The sequence below is a fragment of the Rosa chinensis genome, chromosome 6 (assembly GCF_002994745.2).
Source record: "Rosa chinensis cultivar Old Blush chromosome 6, RchiOBHm-V2, whole genome shotgun sequence".
NCBI lineage: Eukaryota > Viridiplantae > Streptophyta > Magnoliopsida > Rosales > Rosaceae > Rosa > Rosa chinensis.
In genome coordinates, this window is record NC_037093.1 from 65,942,060 (window position 1) to 65,957,322 (window position 15,263).

Below are 15,263 nucleotides of genomic sequence, written 5' to 3' on the forward strand. Positions count from 1 at the left end.
AAAATGCAATATGAGGTGAAGTCGGATTCTAACGCAGAAATGAGTTGGGTTTCAACGAAATTACAAACGAGTTGGGCAGAAATTCAAACAAAAGAAAAAGTAAAACAGAAAGGATGAAAGAGAAGCAAGTTCACATTTAGGTTCATCTCACGGCGACGAGCTCGATTGTCGGAGCTGGAGACATTGCCACCGGTGAAATAGATGGGCCGGAATATGGATCTCTCTGTGCTTTCGGCGGACAAGTCTCAAAGTTCGACGACTGGGAGACTGTGAATAAAGTATAACAAATAAGAAGGCGGAATTTTTGGGCCGGGGTTTATTAGGTTTGGAAAACGGTCGGGTCGGGTCTGGTCGTGCCCCATTTTGGTTTTTAGCGCTCTGCCGAAAAATGAAATTCTGCAAACCAAACAGAACCAAAAAAGTAATAAGATGGGAAGTCGGATTCTATGTTTCTAACGCAGAAATGAGTCGGGATATCAAACTCGTTCTTTGATTCATGCATTCTAAACCAAAACTCTTTCAATTAAGTGTTTAAGAGCATTTATCATTCAATCCATCTGAATAATAAAAATAACAAATTTCAAATCAGCTTCAGTTCTGTAATCACTTTCAACCTTACTTTGAATCAGGCAGAAAGGAACGAGCCTCTACCCTCTACATGGATTATTATCTTCCTCAAGATACAAACCAACCGATGAGTACAAAAAAGAAGAAAACTTGGACCAAAAGATACTCTAGTCTCTAGAAACAAGAAATTAAGTATCTGCTTGTACAAAAGGAGCATTACAAAGTGTTCAGAAACAGAAACTCACATTTCCCATTAATTAATACTTCACAGGAAAATTTTCCATATCTAACAGAACTCACTTTGCCTCTAACCAAGACTTCTTTATCTTGAATTATCAGCACCAAGACCATGACAATCCGTGTTACAAAAAATGACTTGTGAAACAACAACAGCATGGAGCATACCCTATTTTACCCGGGCCTTGAGTCTCCTAAAAAAATTCTCCCTATTTCTCCTTCTTTTTTCTCACAAAACAATTAGTAAGGAACAAAAATATAACAAACACAGGGAGACAATGATTACAGATTCCGGCAGAGCTACTTCATGCATTTTGCAATATTCCCAGAACATGGAAACCTATGCAGGTCACCTGACAATGACGAGAGTTTGTCGTTTTTGTGGGACAATGCTCTTATGCGGCACCAACAATGCCAGAGGCCCAAGGAACAATAATCGGTGCAGATGGGTGTGACCTTCTGTATGACTCCGGATACTTGTTCTTGAAATTAAGCTTAGGTGTTTCTGCCTGCATTTTATTAATTGAAACAAGAAATATTAGACCAGAGCGAATCTACATAATGACAAATAATCTGCTGGGGAGATAATAATGAAAAGTTGTTTGATTCTTACAAATTTCAGCCAGCACTCTCCAAGTCTATGCTCATAGATATCGGGAGAATGGCAACCATCTTCTGCAGGACAGTAAACCCATACATTACATTTCTTTTCATTAGGCTTGGCACGTTTTGCTTGAACCAAGCAAGCCTGACAACAGTCAGCTGCACTTTCTTTGTGGTAGTTAAGGCCCCATCTTACAGCAGCACCATCATAATCTGTATGAAGTTCAGCGTGGCATTCAGGTGGAAGAGGCCTGCCGGGTAAAACTTCATCTTCAAGAGGAAAAGATTACACACATTAATACTATAATAAGTTTGTGGCAGCAAAAGGAACAAATATCTCAAAATTGGCAGATAATTATCATGACCTATACTTCTGTGAATGTACGTAAAAGGGGCGGGGGCAGGGGAAGAAAAGGAACTGATGAAATACCTAAGTCATCCGGTTCACCCTCAGGTTTATCGTCGTGTTCATTGTTAACAATTTCAGAAGGTATCCAAAGGCCAATATCTTCCAACAGCTGTGTCCTATCAGACTCCAAAGCTTTTACAAGTATTACTACAGACAATGAAGCTCAGAATAGTAAACACTACTGATAATTTTACTAAAACACTTGCTTCATACACAGATAAGATTAAAGTACCCCAAAAAAGAACAAAACGTTCAGAATACCTGCTTCCTCCAGCAAAGTTGTTGAATTTAAAGTCCCTTTCTCACGGATCAACTGTTTAGCTTGTTCAAGTTTTTCATTACACCATCTTTCAGCAAAGTCTGTTTGTTTAAGCAAACACCATAGACATGATGAGTTAATAACAGACAGAACTAAATCACAATATCATGCATCACTCAGCTCATTACAGTCATATTTGGCAACTTTAATTATTACCAGTGGATAAGAGCTTTGCAAAAGATCTTATAATAAACATGGGCGTTTATACTTTTCAAGGTTATAGATACGCAAAGGTCAAAATTTTTACAAGTAGAATAGAATGTATATGGGATTACCAGGTTTGAAAATTTCATTATTGAGCAGAATATGTGTACTAAACAAGTGAAAGAATCCCTTTACACTTACATGGAACTCAAAAGTAAAACACAAGATGCATACATCTAAAAACCATAAACAACCCTACTACAAAAACACAAATACATAAGAAGCTCTAAAACAGCACCAGCAATACAGTAATTCCTAAGTCGACAAAAAACAAAATAATTCCCAAGTTGCTTGAGTAACATAGTAATTCGTAAGCTATTGTAGTAAGAATTATCCAGGCCACCATCCACCAAAAACAGAAAAATGGCAGCAAAAAGTGCTGCATTTTTAGGGAGTTTCTGCTCTACTCTGTCACAATCATTCATACAGTTCTAGAGAGGTGCAAAGTATGCTTAAAATTAACCCCTTGCACTTGGGTCACATCCTTATTGTAATCTGGTTGTCATAAAAAAGGGAGAAAAATTACAAGTTATGATACTATCAGGATAGCAGGTTGTTCCTTGAGGGAAAAAAAAAACACAAACAAGGAAAAATAACATAACAGAACAGAAAGAACGAAAAAGACTATCTTCCCTTAAATCCCTTTCATATACGCTGCCTCATAGCTTTTTTGTATATATAAACCTTATTTTACTTCTTGTCAGTTCCTTCATCCTAAATTTCTACTTTTCTAGTTCTATTGCTGAAAAAAAAAATGGACAACCTGGTATGCCATCCCATAGCTTGTTTCTACATATAAACCTCAGTTCAATTGTTTTCTTTCAATAGATTCTAGTCCTATTACTCGAAATTGGAAGCAGGGAGCATACCATATGATGCTATTGCTACATGATCATGTGTTTCCATAAGAGATACAATTAACAAGAAAGCATGCCCAATAGAAAATTAAGTCATACTATTAGAATTACTTAAAAGGTATAATGATTAGGGATTTAACAGTGATAAGAATATTTGGATTTCTATTGCACCCATATATCTTGACTGTGCTCAGGAGAACACTGGTCTTGATTCCATCATGACAAATGATACGAAAACAACCACTTGCTATGAGTTTCTCATCAACACTTAGATCTAGTTTGATATAAGAGTGTAAAACCCGACAAATATGAAAATGTAAATTCATACTCATATTGATGGGCAGTGTGCTGCATAGGTAGAATTTGCATGAATCTCAAAAAGAAAAGCGAGGCAGGGTAAAAGAAACTCGCGGCGCACTAACCTCTTTGCTCACTGACATTTGCCTTGAGAGGCAAACTCTTCAACTCGGCAATTATCTCATTGGTTAGCTTCAGTTTCAAAGACTCCGGCAATTCAAACCCCAGTGAAGGCTCAGCGGAAAGCTCCTTCTTAAATTGCTTCACCTAAAAGTCATAACAAACACTCCCTTCATCAAAATCAACATTCCAGCAAATCCCTCTACAGCTTCAATCAAAACAGATCAGACTCGGATCCTTTTTTTTTGCTTACCAATCTAATAAGCTCTACAGGTTCGGCTGACTTTCGAATCCGAACTGATTCCTCCATTTTCCTAATCTGATCCGGAGTGTACTCAACAGCTGAACCAAATTAATTAAACAAAACAGTTTCCCTTAATTAAACATGGAATTAGCAACTGGGTTTCTCCCGAAACAGCCAAAAAATAAAATAGTTGAGATAAAAAAAAAAGAGAATCCTACTGAGACGTGAATCTCTGTCGGAATAGATGTAGAGAGAAGCGTAGAGAGAGCGAAGAACATAGAGAGCAACGACAATGTTAATGCAGCAAACGATGAGAGTGGTCTTCTTGTAAGAACAAGCCCATTTCCCTCTAACCACTTTATGAATTGCCCATTCTCCTCCTCCACGAGCCATTCCTTTCTCTCTCCTTCATCCCACCATAGCCTCTTCCCACAGATCGATCAGATAGAGAGAGAGACAGACAGACCCAGATCAAATCCAACGGCCCAGAAACCACGCCCGGATTTTGGGATTGCGTGCTGTGGGTATGGGGATGCACGAGTAGTGAAATGAGTTGGGGGGGCGCTTTTGATTTGGGTTTCCGATGTAATTAGCGGTAAGCTGTCGTAATTAGGAGACAGTTAAAGAGGGTTTTGGGGTGGGGAAGTAGAATAATGAGAGGGGATTAAAGAGAGGTGTTACCGAATTAGGAAGGAAGATGGGGGTAGTGATTGTGATTGTGTGTGTTCTGGAGACGATTCCGTGATTGTTGGTGTTGCTCTGGGTTGTGGTGGAAGCTAATCAACCTGTTTGCTTTGTGTCATGTGCCCCTGGCTATCCTGCGCAGGGGTCAGAGCTCAGGGTCCCCGTGTTCCTTTTATTTCTTTATTATTATTATTCTCTTTTCTTTTTATTGACATTATAAAAAATTACGATGATATAATGGGATAGCTACAGTGAAAATCAAAACTCTTTACGATTATTATTCATTAATTTAATACAATCGAATTAATAAATAATTTTTATTTATGATTAATTTTTGCATATATGATCTTTCTCTTAATAATTGATATAACTTTTGAATGATTAAATGACTTAAATCATAGATTTAGATTGCTGAGTGAAAGTAAATAAAAGAGAGTTTGAATGCTCACATACATATTAATTCAGATGCAAGTATTTTCCGTATAATATTGATTTGTTAAATAGATTTAATTTGATATTTAAGTATCAAAACAAAGTTATAGAAGCAGATCAGCTGTCCTCAAGCTAGTTAGCTCTATTAATGTATAGAGCTAGTTTATGCATAAATCGCACGGTTTCTCAAATGATTCCTAAGCCCAGAGACTAATCCATGTCCAGGGATCATGTCCCCCCTCCCTCCGGCCATAAAGAATATATTGGGATTTAACTCCAATAAGTATCGACTGGATTCGAACCTAGGTGTAGGGGTTCCACACCTAGAGGCTCTTACCAACTCGACAACATGTGGTGCCGTGGTGATTAAGCATCTATTATCTTATTCTTTATTTATTTTGGATCCAACACATATAGAGACTTGAAATGGAGACCTAAATGTCGAACTCATAATGTCACTTCATTTAAAAACTTTGGGCTTCATGTAAAGATGTTTATTTCAAATTTAATTGAGATGTTGGTTTAAGTCTCATTCAAATTATTAATACGTTAAGTATTATCATAAATGAATAGCGTAATTTGTAGATTTCGAACGAAAATAAATTGAAAAGTCAGTTTTATACACAGGGACAAAGTGCCTTTTTAATCTACTTTGCAAAAATCAGAAAGCATCTTAAACAGTTATTGGTACCGATCAAGTCCGTCACTAATAAGTAATAAATGCCTGGTGTTATGCCATTATTAGTTACCAACTGACCATAATTACAAAGTTTCAGTTGTCACGTCATTAATACCAGTTGTACACCCTTTTTTCTAGGCGTCGACAACAACCAAAGATGCCCAATGAAAAATGGGCCACGCTTTGCCTTTCAGAAAGGCCCAATTCTCAGCCCAACCCTTTTTCCCTCGGGCAGCGTAAAACCGCGGGAAAATCAGCACCTACAGAACTGGTGCCCTAGTTAATTCTTCTACTCTGAGTAGCGTTGGGGCTGTGGTCAAACTCAAAATCGAAGGGCAATGGAGATGAACGATGCCGACGACGAAGAGTTTGGGTTCTCTAGAAACTACTTTCTGGCGAAGGAGCTCGGTGGCTCCGCCGTGAAATCCCACTCTAAGCTCTCCGATATCAATATCGTCGACGAACAGGTAATGCTCGCTTTCAATTCCTTCAAAATCTTTCATCAAATTTCATTGCTTTTGCTAAAGTTTGAAACTTTTGGAATCTATTTCTGAAATGGGCAGGAACTGAGGGCAGCTGTATCTAATATTGAACCCAAACATGAGAAAGAGATCAAGGATTTGATTAGCAGTTATAAGAGGTTGTACCCCAGATGGGCTTTTGATCTTAGGTATGACATTGCTTTATACATTGATCACTGATATGCTAAATGCTATTCTTTTTTAAATTGGAACTGTGTAGACTTGGGGGTATATGCATAAATTTTCAGGTATGTATCTAATGTTGGATGGTAACAACTATTTTGGGTTTCTAGAGTTAGGATTCTACTGTTCAAAGATGCCATTAGCTAATTAACCTCCCTGGTCATTGGCCTTGAACTCAGTGTTGGATGTCTGCTGACATTAAAGGTTGTTTCTTGAAGTTATTCCTAGTCATCTTTCTGGCTACATTTTAGAAATTATAGTGCTTTTTAATTGATATACTTATTCGATTGCTGATTTTACCACATTCTGGTTCATTCATTCTGTAGGCAGTTGCTTAACATTTTCCAATCTCAAGGAATTGCATTCTATTCTTTTAGCCATTGAGTGTTTTCTGGACTTTATCCCCGTTTATTTATTGTTTTAAGTCCATTTTGACATGGATTGGAGTTTAAAAGTTTTGAGATTTGCCTTTTGTATTTCTCTTTAATTTAATAACTTTTGTAACTGGTTTGTGTATTGCTGTTTGTACTTATCTCCTTGTTTATACTTTACTGTTATCCAAAACTCGTTGACATGTTGGTACTCACCTTATTTCATGTTCTTAGGTGTGGTCTTGGTCTTCTCATGTATGGATTTGGATCGAAGAAGACTTTGCTTGAAGATTTTGCTTCAACATCCTTGACCGAGTATTCTGCGTTTGTTATCAATGGATATCTTCCAACAATAAATATAAAGCAGGTTCTGTTTTGTTGGCATATGGTTCCCGAGCAATATATGATTGTTCTGCATGTGCCATTTCCTAGAACTAAGTTCTGATAGGCAAAATTCAACATTACCATCTCTGTTAATGTACGGGTTGATGTTGAAATTGTAGGTTTTGACATCCTTAGCTGAAGTTCTATGGGATCAATTGAAAATCAAACGCAGGACTCCTTCTAAGAGCTTGTCCAAAGATCAACAACCCTTTAGTTCTCGATCTGTGGAGGATCTTCTTGCATTTTTGGATGGATCAGAGGATAGGACAAGTGAATTTCTTGTATGTGTAATCATTCACAACATTGATGGGCCTGGATTAAGGGACTCTGAAATCCAGCAGTATCTTGCAAGAGTTGCTTCTTGTCCCAATATTCGTATTGTGGCCTCTATCGATCATGTGAATGCACCTCTTTGTAAGTCTACTCTCTTTAGAGTTTGTTATATTTTAGATAGTACTTTAGCTGGTAGTGTCAGGCTATGACTGTTTCTTGTTTCTGTGTTTGTTCAGTTTTATTATGCCATCTACTTTTTCAGTAATTCCATATCTGGGGAACTAAAATTTCCTTGTTATGTTTATTTCTAGATGTTTCTAGCTTACAAAGTTATGGACCTCATTTTGGGTTCAACTTTAAACCTTGTTTTGGGTCTCTTTATTAAGCTAAGGAAGGTCTACACTTAAAAATAGGAGGTTCACTCAGGCATCTTTGCTTCTGGAGAAATAATGTCTCCCTTCTGAGTTGTGACTAATGTATATCCCGAAGCATCACCTGCATGTCTTTATAAAGATGGGCTTAAAAAGAGTAATTTCTTGTGACTCTACAGTTATGCTGACCTCAAATATCTAATAAATTGTCTGCATGAAAGAAATGTTGCATTGAAAAATTGCTTGTAATCAAGTTTAGTCACACCTTTTTTCACTTGATAGTGTGGGACAAGAAGATGGTTCACACTCAATTCAACTGGTGCTGGTATCATGTTCCTACCTTTGCGCCATACAAGATCGAAGGAACGTTCTTTCCCTTGATTCTAGCTCATGGCAATACCACCCAAACTGCCAAAAATGCTGTTATAGTTTTACAGAGTTTGACACCCAATGCCCAGGGCGTGTTCAAAATTCTTGCAGAATATCAACTGTCTCACTCTGAAGAAGAAGGTAGGCAGCTACAACCCTATATGAACTCTTGGAGCTTTAACCTTTTTTCTAATCCATGTCAATAATATCTGTTGTTTCAGGGATGCCAATTGATAATCTGTTTGCAACCTGTCGCGAACGCTTCCTTGTGGGCAGCCGGCCTATGCTCAACTCCCATTTGACCGAATTCAAAGATCATGAGTTGGTCAAAACAAGAAGGCATTCTGATGGCCAGGATTGCTTGTACATTCCTCTAACAAGTGAGGCACTTGAAAAACTACTAGTGGAGATGACTCAGTAACTACTTAAAATCCTCATTCCTCCGAATTTGGCAAAATTTGAGTTCTAACAGAAGTGTCGAGTATCTAAATTTCTTACTTCCTACGTAAACATTTTATTCTATTTCATTTCTTTGGCACGGGGAGGTTCATTGCATTAGCTGCAGGGAATTGAAGCTGGGTGCAGGCCAGAAAAGTGTAAATAACTAAAAACCTAGACAAAGAAAAGAGGAGGGTTTTCTGAGGAGCGGTTTTGATCAAGGATGGACAATTGGACAAATATGAAAACTAAAACTGTCATGTTCACCGTGTGTGAGCATCTGTGTGCTGTACACAGTTTAGTATATATGATCAGTTTGTGAGGTGTGGGATGCCTGAAGACAAATCTGGCCTTATCAGCTGAAACCAAGGTATATACTGGCTTTATCTGCCTACTAGCCTCGATGAACATCTTGCCAAGATAAGGGTTACTTTAAATAGCTTGTCATATTCTTAGGATAAAAGCCATAATAGTCAACTTGCTCCATCTTCTTTGAATTTGTACTGTGATTTTCAAAAATTTTCAATTTCCCTTTGTCAACTTTCCATGAATTTTGAGAGTTATCGAATTTCACCAATTCATGGAAAGTTGACAAAGGGAAATTGAAAATTAGATTAATAGTGTTCTTTTTCATAGCCCCTAAGCTCACATTATGTACGTAACACATTAGATTAATAGTGTTCTTTTTCATAGCCCCTAAGCTCAAAACATGAGGAGACACGCCGTGTTGGGTGTGTTTACATAAAACAATTTGTTTTTCAATGTTTTAGGATTTACGGTAAAAATTGATAAAAATTATTGAAAATTGACTGTTGGAAGAATAGTTCGAAGACTTTTACGGAAGTGAAAGTTTGAAACAGAATTTGTTTCGTGTGGGAGTAACTGACAATTGTGCCGAAAGTTAGATAACAAATAGATCATTCAAGGAAAATAAAGCTCTTTGTCAAAAAAAGAAAAGAAAAAAAAAAAAAACTAACAGAACCAAAAAATAGAATCAAGCTCATTTCTTTTTGTGGTGTGAGGAAGAAAGCTCCCTTCTTTTTGTGGTGTGAAGAATAAAGCCAACATATGAAAGTGAACGCGAATGCTTAGCATGCATTAACGTGGAACATAATAATAGTGCATCAAGTTCATAGCTTTAGTAACGATGACGGAGACTACGAACATCAACACAAGCTAGCTATTAGCTAATGCTTGAAAAGTCTAAAACAGATTACGTCGATCGCTAATTTTGGTACAGGTCTTAGGTCTATCTTTCCATCCCCGAGCCATAAGATAGACCTCACCCAATCCAGACTCGACACGCTAGAGTGAATAGGGATATTCACGTAATTTCCATAGCGGGTACCAGAGTTCGGATGGTATTTACGTTTGTAAAAACTGGTTTCAATGGATGTGGCACGCTTTTTGTGGCGAAGTGTAGGAGAGAAAGACATCAGAAAAACAGAAGTCCAAAGAGGCTCCAGGTTGGCCATTCCCATATACAAACCCTCCAAATTTTACTTGGGAGGTTAACCAGGAAGCCTCAAGCTTCAATCTTTCTCAGTGTCTCTGATTCTCATATTGGATAAGTCAAGTTTTGCTGAAGGCTCAATTTCAGAGGGATTGTGCATAAAGGATCGTGTTCTTTCTTTGTTGGTTGAGGAGGATGTGGGGATTTGGGGGTCGGTATTATTGGGGGAGAAAAGAGAGGAGGAGTGATGGAACTGAAGGGATAGTGGTTGTGTTTGCATGGATGTCCAGCGAAGAGAAGCATTTGAAGAGCTATGTGCAGCTCTACTCCTCTCTGGGATGGAACTCACTCGTCTGCCACTCTCAATTTCTCAATATGTGAGTTCCCAATTTTTGCTTATGTTTCAAGATTTCTACTTTGACTTCAGCTTAAGCTGTTTATATTTCTGGGTTTATTGGGTTTGACTGTTTCTGATGATTGGCTCTGAGCTTTTGCTTTTGGGCTGGTGGAGGAACTTGGTAGCTCTAGGTAGTTTGTGATTTGACTGAGACTGTAATCAGTGGTATTTCTGGATTTGGAGATTTTGATTTTATAGGCGCTTCGTTTTATTCTTAGTCTCCTTACTGCCAAACCTCCGCTAAAGTCATTCCCTGTAAGTTGTTTCTTAAAGGAGCATATACGTTTTTGACATAGACAAATGTTAGGTTTGCTTGTGGATGATGTCCCATATGGCCATATGCTTGCGATGGCCCCTTTCTTTCGAGATTGTGGGTGGGTGCCAGTCACCCCAAATCGGCTGTCGGAGAGGAACTAATATCGCCTAATCCTCTATTTAATTATAAAAAAAAAATAAAAAAAAAAAAAAAGATGTCCCATATGCTACTCTAAATCAAGATAATGCCCAGAGAAATGGAATTTATTTTTTTTCCTTATATGAAAAATAAGGAAAAATGTTGGGTTTTGGTAGGGACATCTTTTGTGCCTGAATGTTTCTTGCATTATGCAATCATTGCTCCATGCTGACAGTAGTTTAATAAGGGGGTGGATATTCTACGCCGAATACTAGTAATTTTAACTTTGATTCCGTAAATACGTACTTGATGCTTATGAGATGAGTTATTTTGTGTGGACCAGCCCTTGGAATGGCTGCAGTTATTTTAAAAAACAAATGTATTGCTGCCTCTAAAATGGAAAGTGGCATTTTTGCGCATCCTTTGATGTTGGACTTGTGTTTGATAGACATAATTTGTGCAGGTTCTTTCCTGAGAAGGCCACAGCTCTAGCAACTGACATTATAAATGAACTGGTTCAGGTCAGTTCTGTTGTCTCATCAACTATAATACCAAACTAAGACTGTTTTTATTGATTAACCTATCTGAATAACTTATGATCCAAATCCAAATCTCTGGATTTGAATGGAAGCCCCATAATTCACATGAGACTATAGTTGTATTGTCTGTTGACCTCACAAAATAAAAATTAGAGAACAAACGTCTTTACCTTTTCTGTTTGGAATTGGTTTTACTTGTTAAGGTGTAATAACTGTGTTCTTTTACATACTAAATCTAGGAGCTGAAGGTCAAGCCTTGTCCTGTGGTCTTTGCTTCTTTCTCTGGTGGTCCAAAAGCTTGTATGTACCAAGTTCTTCAGGTAAACTTCTTTCAGTATTGGTGTTTCATATTTTATGCTAAAGAATTTCTCAGGTTCATGTAATGTAATATCTATTGAATGGAGCAACTGTTATTGACTGCAATTTCCTTTGTGCAGATAATCGAGGGAATTTGTGAATCAAAACTGAATCTGGTAAACATTCTTTTTCCCTTTTCCTTGGCTTTTCATTGAATGATAATTTAACAATAACACACTGTTGTATTAGTTACAACTTTAAAAGACATTGGTGTACCACATAAGGGAACCAAAAGAAATTACTGCACATAGATCTTCATTGGGGCCTACTTCGTCTAGTAGGTCCCCAATGGTGTTGTCGTTTCTACTCAGTGGATACAGTATAAACTCGTATTCCATTTTGATTAGTGCTTTTATGTTTTGCAAGTTGCAAACATTTTTTGGGTACATTTTTGCTGATTTCTTTATTTGGCTGTGAAGGATGATTGCCGACTGGTTAGAGACTGTATATCAGGCCATATATATGATTCCAGCCCAGTGGATTTTACTAGTGATCTGGGTACTAAATTTGTTCTTCACCCAACTGTCCTGAAAATGTCCCATCCACCAAGAGTAGCATCATGGGTGGCACATGGCATTGCTTCTGGTCTTGATGCCCTCTTCCTCAACAGGTTTGAGTCACAGCGTGCCGAGTATTGGCAGACTCTCTACTCCACTGTTGTAAGTAATTTAGTACACAGTAGCTGTCTATGTGACTATGTGCTTTAGAATTACATTGTTATTTATTACATATCATTCTTATCAGGGTATGAAGGCCCCGTACCTCATTTTATGCTCAGAGAATGATGATCTTGCTCCCTATCAAGTTATCTGTAATTTTGCTGAACGGTTACGAGAACTTGGGGCTGATGTAAAACTAGTAAAATGGAATGGCTCTCCGCACGTAGGTGTGCTTCAAAACTTAAACTCAGAGCTAATGATAGTAAATGCTATGCTTTACAACTTTCTGGCAACTAATGATAATAAGTTTACAGTTCGTTTCCAACAGCACTCTTTTTTTTTATTCTTTTGGTCAGAACACCCAAGCACAGTTCTTGGCTGGTTTGTTTAATTTGCTTCTGTATCAGGAGGAGAATTAACGACAGTTTCTTAACTTTAAGTTGGAAACAAGTAACCTAAAATCATTGCCTTCATTTCAACTTTGTGTAGTAACTATATAAGCATGCATCATAGCATGGCTATGAAGTAGAAATTTTTGTGCACGATACTGGAAGTTCTCATCACCAGTATTGTCTTAGCATTCTCTTCCCACTTCATATATTTACTTGCTTCGCTATCTAGTGGGGTGAAATATACTTTTCTAGAGCATCATGTAAATATATAGGAATCATCTAACTGGATTTAAGTACTGGCACTCCCAGGTCATTATAGGCATTATCCAGTTGATTATAAGGCTGCTGTAACTGAGCTCCTTGGTAAAGCTGCTGGAGTCTATTCCCAGAGAATTAGACAAAGGGAAGGAGAAAGCTTGTGTGTGCAGGCAGGGCATGACGACGTTGTTGAGCCAATCAATAGCCTTAGGAAAGCTGCAGGAGCCTCAAATGGGTTCCGAGGAGTGATGTTGGCATCCAGTGATGACTTGTTGCCCACCTCAACAGAATATTACGGAGTTGGGTCTGTGCAAGATGAAGGTTTAATTCACCTGTCTGATGCACCAACGCCAACCATGAATGCCCATGGAGTTCTCGGTCAGGTTCTTTTCGACATCTGTGTTCCAAAAAACATCGAGAATTGGGATATAAAGTCATCGAGTTCTTTGAATGGGAATGGCCGCTCTTTTAGTTTTAGAAGAAGGCAAGCCCCTTTAAACCCAATCAAGTGCATACGTCGCTCCAGACTATAATAAGGAGGATCATTATCTAAAGTTTTGGGTTTCTTTGTTTTTGTTTCTTGCAATAAGGAGGATAGAGACCAAAATGAATCATTGTAATGAAAACTAGAGGAAGTTGTATAGTGTAAAAGGAATTTCTGTATATAGTAATGAGCACATATATCAGGACTTAGCAGTGAGAACTTCTAGTATCCTTCACTTGGCAGAATAATGAATTAGAATCAGTTTCAATATCTCTGTATCATTTTTCAAAATATGGGTGCTCTCGAATCTAATGTTTTAAGTATCGGTTTCTAACTTTCTATAGTACATATTCTATATCTATGTAAAATTGAAGAAAGTTTTGAAGATAATATTCAAATCGCCAAACTTTTGGTGGCTCGGAAGTAATTTCACACCCTACATTGTATTTTTATGTCATAAACTACTAATTTTGCCCCTTATGACAATTAAGAATGAGAACAGAAAAATCATAATAAGAAATATAAAAAAATCAGAAACAAATGAACTGTTCTGACTACCTTTCAAATATGCACCGCCGTTGTCATTTGTTTTCCAGCAGGCCTCACCCAAATCTTCATCTTTCTTCCTTCATCATCTAGCCTCCGTTATTTCTCTTCATCGACTAGATAAACTAAGAGAACATGTACAACTAGACGAAGCCGTCGATGGTCTTCAAATCTCATATTATAAAGGAAAAATCGTCCGTACAGTACTTGACCTTTGCCCTATTCTAAACTTTAGTACCTCACGTTCAGAAAATATCAGAACGGTACCTGACGTTCTAACTCCGACCGAAGATTGGTACCTGGAGCCGTTAGCTGCGTTACAAAAATTGACAGCTACCATATTTTGATCATTAAATGACTAATTTACCCTCTCTTTTTTTCCCTTTTTTCTCATATAATAAAAAAAAAAAAAAAAAAAAAATTGTTTTATGAAAATGCCAAAATGAAAGGGTGAGGAGGGCCGTAGGTGGGAAGGGGTCAGGCGGCGACGACGGGAAAGCTCAAGTCATGATCTGCCCCCAGCAATTTCAAGGCGGCGGCGCAGCACAACAGCACTCCAACAAAGTCGGTGAGCAATCATCCATCAGCTACAACCACCATCACCATTACCACAACAGCACTCCAACAGAGTCGATCAAGAGGCGAGATTGGCTGGCTTCGTTAGAAGGTAGCGGAGAAATTGGAAAGTCATCATCCATCAGCCACCATCACCACCACCACAGCCAAAACCACAACCACACGACCCCGTCCCTAAACTTTTTGATTCAAACAACACCCATAGCAAATTTCAACCCAAAATACCACCAAAGTGGTTAAAGGAAAACAACTTGAGAAGATTTTCCATCTTGATCACTTTGATTTCCTGAAACCCAGACAAAGCCAAGTCCTTGAGCAAGTCATTGGGTTTACTTCTAGATTCTGAAAAATTGTTTCTGGGTTTGACCCAAAGACCCCAAAATCTCCATCAGCTCCGTCCAGCTCCCGTCCTTCTCCATCCTCAACTCCACCATCAACTTCACCTTCTCCCAATACGTCGTCGTCCGCAACCTCAGCAGCTCGCCACCTTCTGCCGCTACCACAGCACCAAATTGGCTTCATGTTCATCCCTCCCAGCAAAATCGAGCTCGGTCAGACCCAGTACATAACCGCCACTTTCGCCGTCAACTCCTTCCCCATTTCGGATCCCAATCTTTCCGGGGCGGTCCATGGCCCGATGGTCTCT

The 15,263-nt window shown here is 38.3% G+C and overlaps 3 protein-coding genes across 4 annotated transcripts; 2 read left to right on the forward strand and 1 right to left on the reverse strand.

The window, feature by feature from the left end:
• Nucleotides 1-742: 742 nt before the first annotated feature.
• Nucleotides 743-4,693, reverse strand: LOC112173842. 2 transcript variants are annotated; one of them, XM_024311529.2, is made up of 8 exons: nucleotides 4,539-4,693; nucleotides 4,076-4,457; nucleotides 3,867-3,955; nucleotides 3,619-3,760; nucleotides 2,078-2,176; nucleotides 1,838-1,963; nucleotides 1,418-1,677; nucleotides 743-1,313 (listed from the first exon to the last, which is right to left on the reverse strand). In XM_024311529.2, exons 2-8 carry the CDS (start codon nucleotides 4,248-4,250, stop codon nucleotides 1,200-1,202), a joined length of 1,005 nt encoding a protein of 334 aa, XP_024167297.1. In that variant the 5' UTR covers nucleotides 4,251-4,457; nucleotides 4,539-4,693; the 3' UTR covers nucleotides 743-1,199. The 2 variants fall into 2 exon arrangements, with proteins under 2 accessions (XP_024167297.1, XP_024167298.1); XM_024311530.2 differs by having other exon boundaries at nucleotides 3,867-3,952; nucleotides 4,076-4,692.
• A 1,234-nt stretch (nucleotides 4,694-5,927) lies between these two features.
• On the forward strand, nucleotides 5,928-8,614 carry LOC112172707 (origin of replication complex subunit 2). Its single transcript, XM_024310166.2, has 6 exons — nucleotides 5,928-6,119; nucleotides 6,216-6,322; nucleotides 6,962-7,094; nucleotides 7,231-7,525; nucleotides 8,038-8,265; nucleotides 8,346-8,614. Exons 1-6 carry the CDS (start codon nucleotides 5,991-5,993, stop codon nucleotides 8,543-8,545), a joined length of 1,092 nt encoding a protein of 363 aa, XP_024165934.1. The 5' UTR covers nucleotides 5,928-5,990; the 3' UTR covers nucleotides 8,546-8,614.
• Nucleotides 8,615-9,944: 1,330 nt separating this feature from the next.
• Nucleotides 9,945-13,765, forward strand: LOC112173339. Its single transcript, XM_024310950.2, has 7 exons — nucleotides 9,945-10,392; nucleotides 11,270-11,327; nucleotides 11,585-11,665; nucleotides 11,783-11,818; nucleotides 12,122-12,361; nucleotides 12,447-12,588; nucleotides 13,063-13,765. Exons 1-7 carry the CDS (start codon nucleotides 10,211-10,213, stop codon nucleotides 13,542-13,544), a joined length of 1,221 nt encoding a protein of 406 aa, XP_024166718.1. The 5' UTR covers nucleotides 9,945-10,210; the 3' UTR covers nucleotides 13,545-13,765.
• The last annotated feature ends 1,498 nt before the right edge of the window (nucleotides 13,766-15,263 follow it).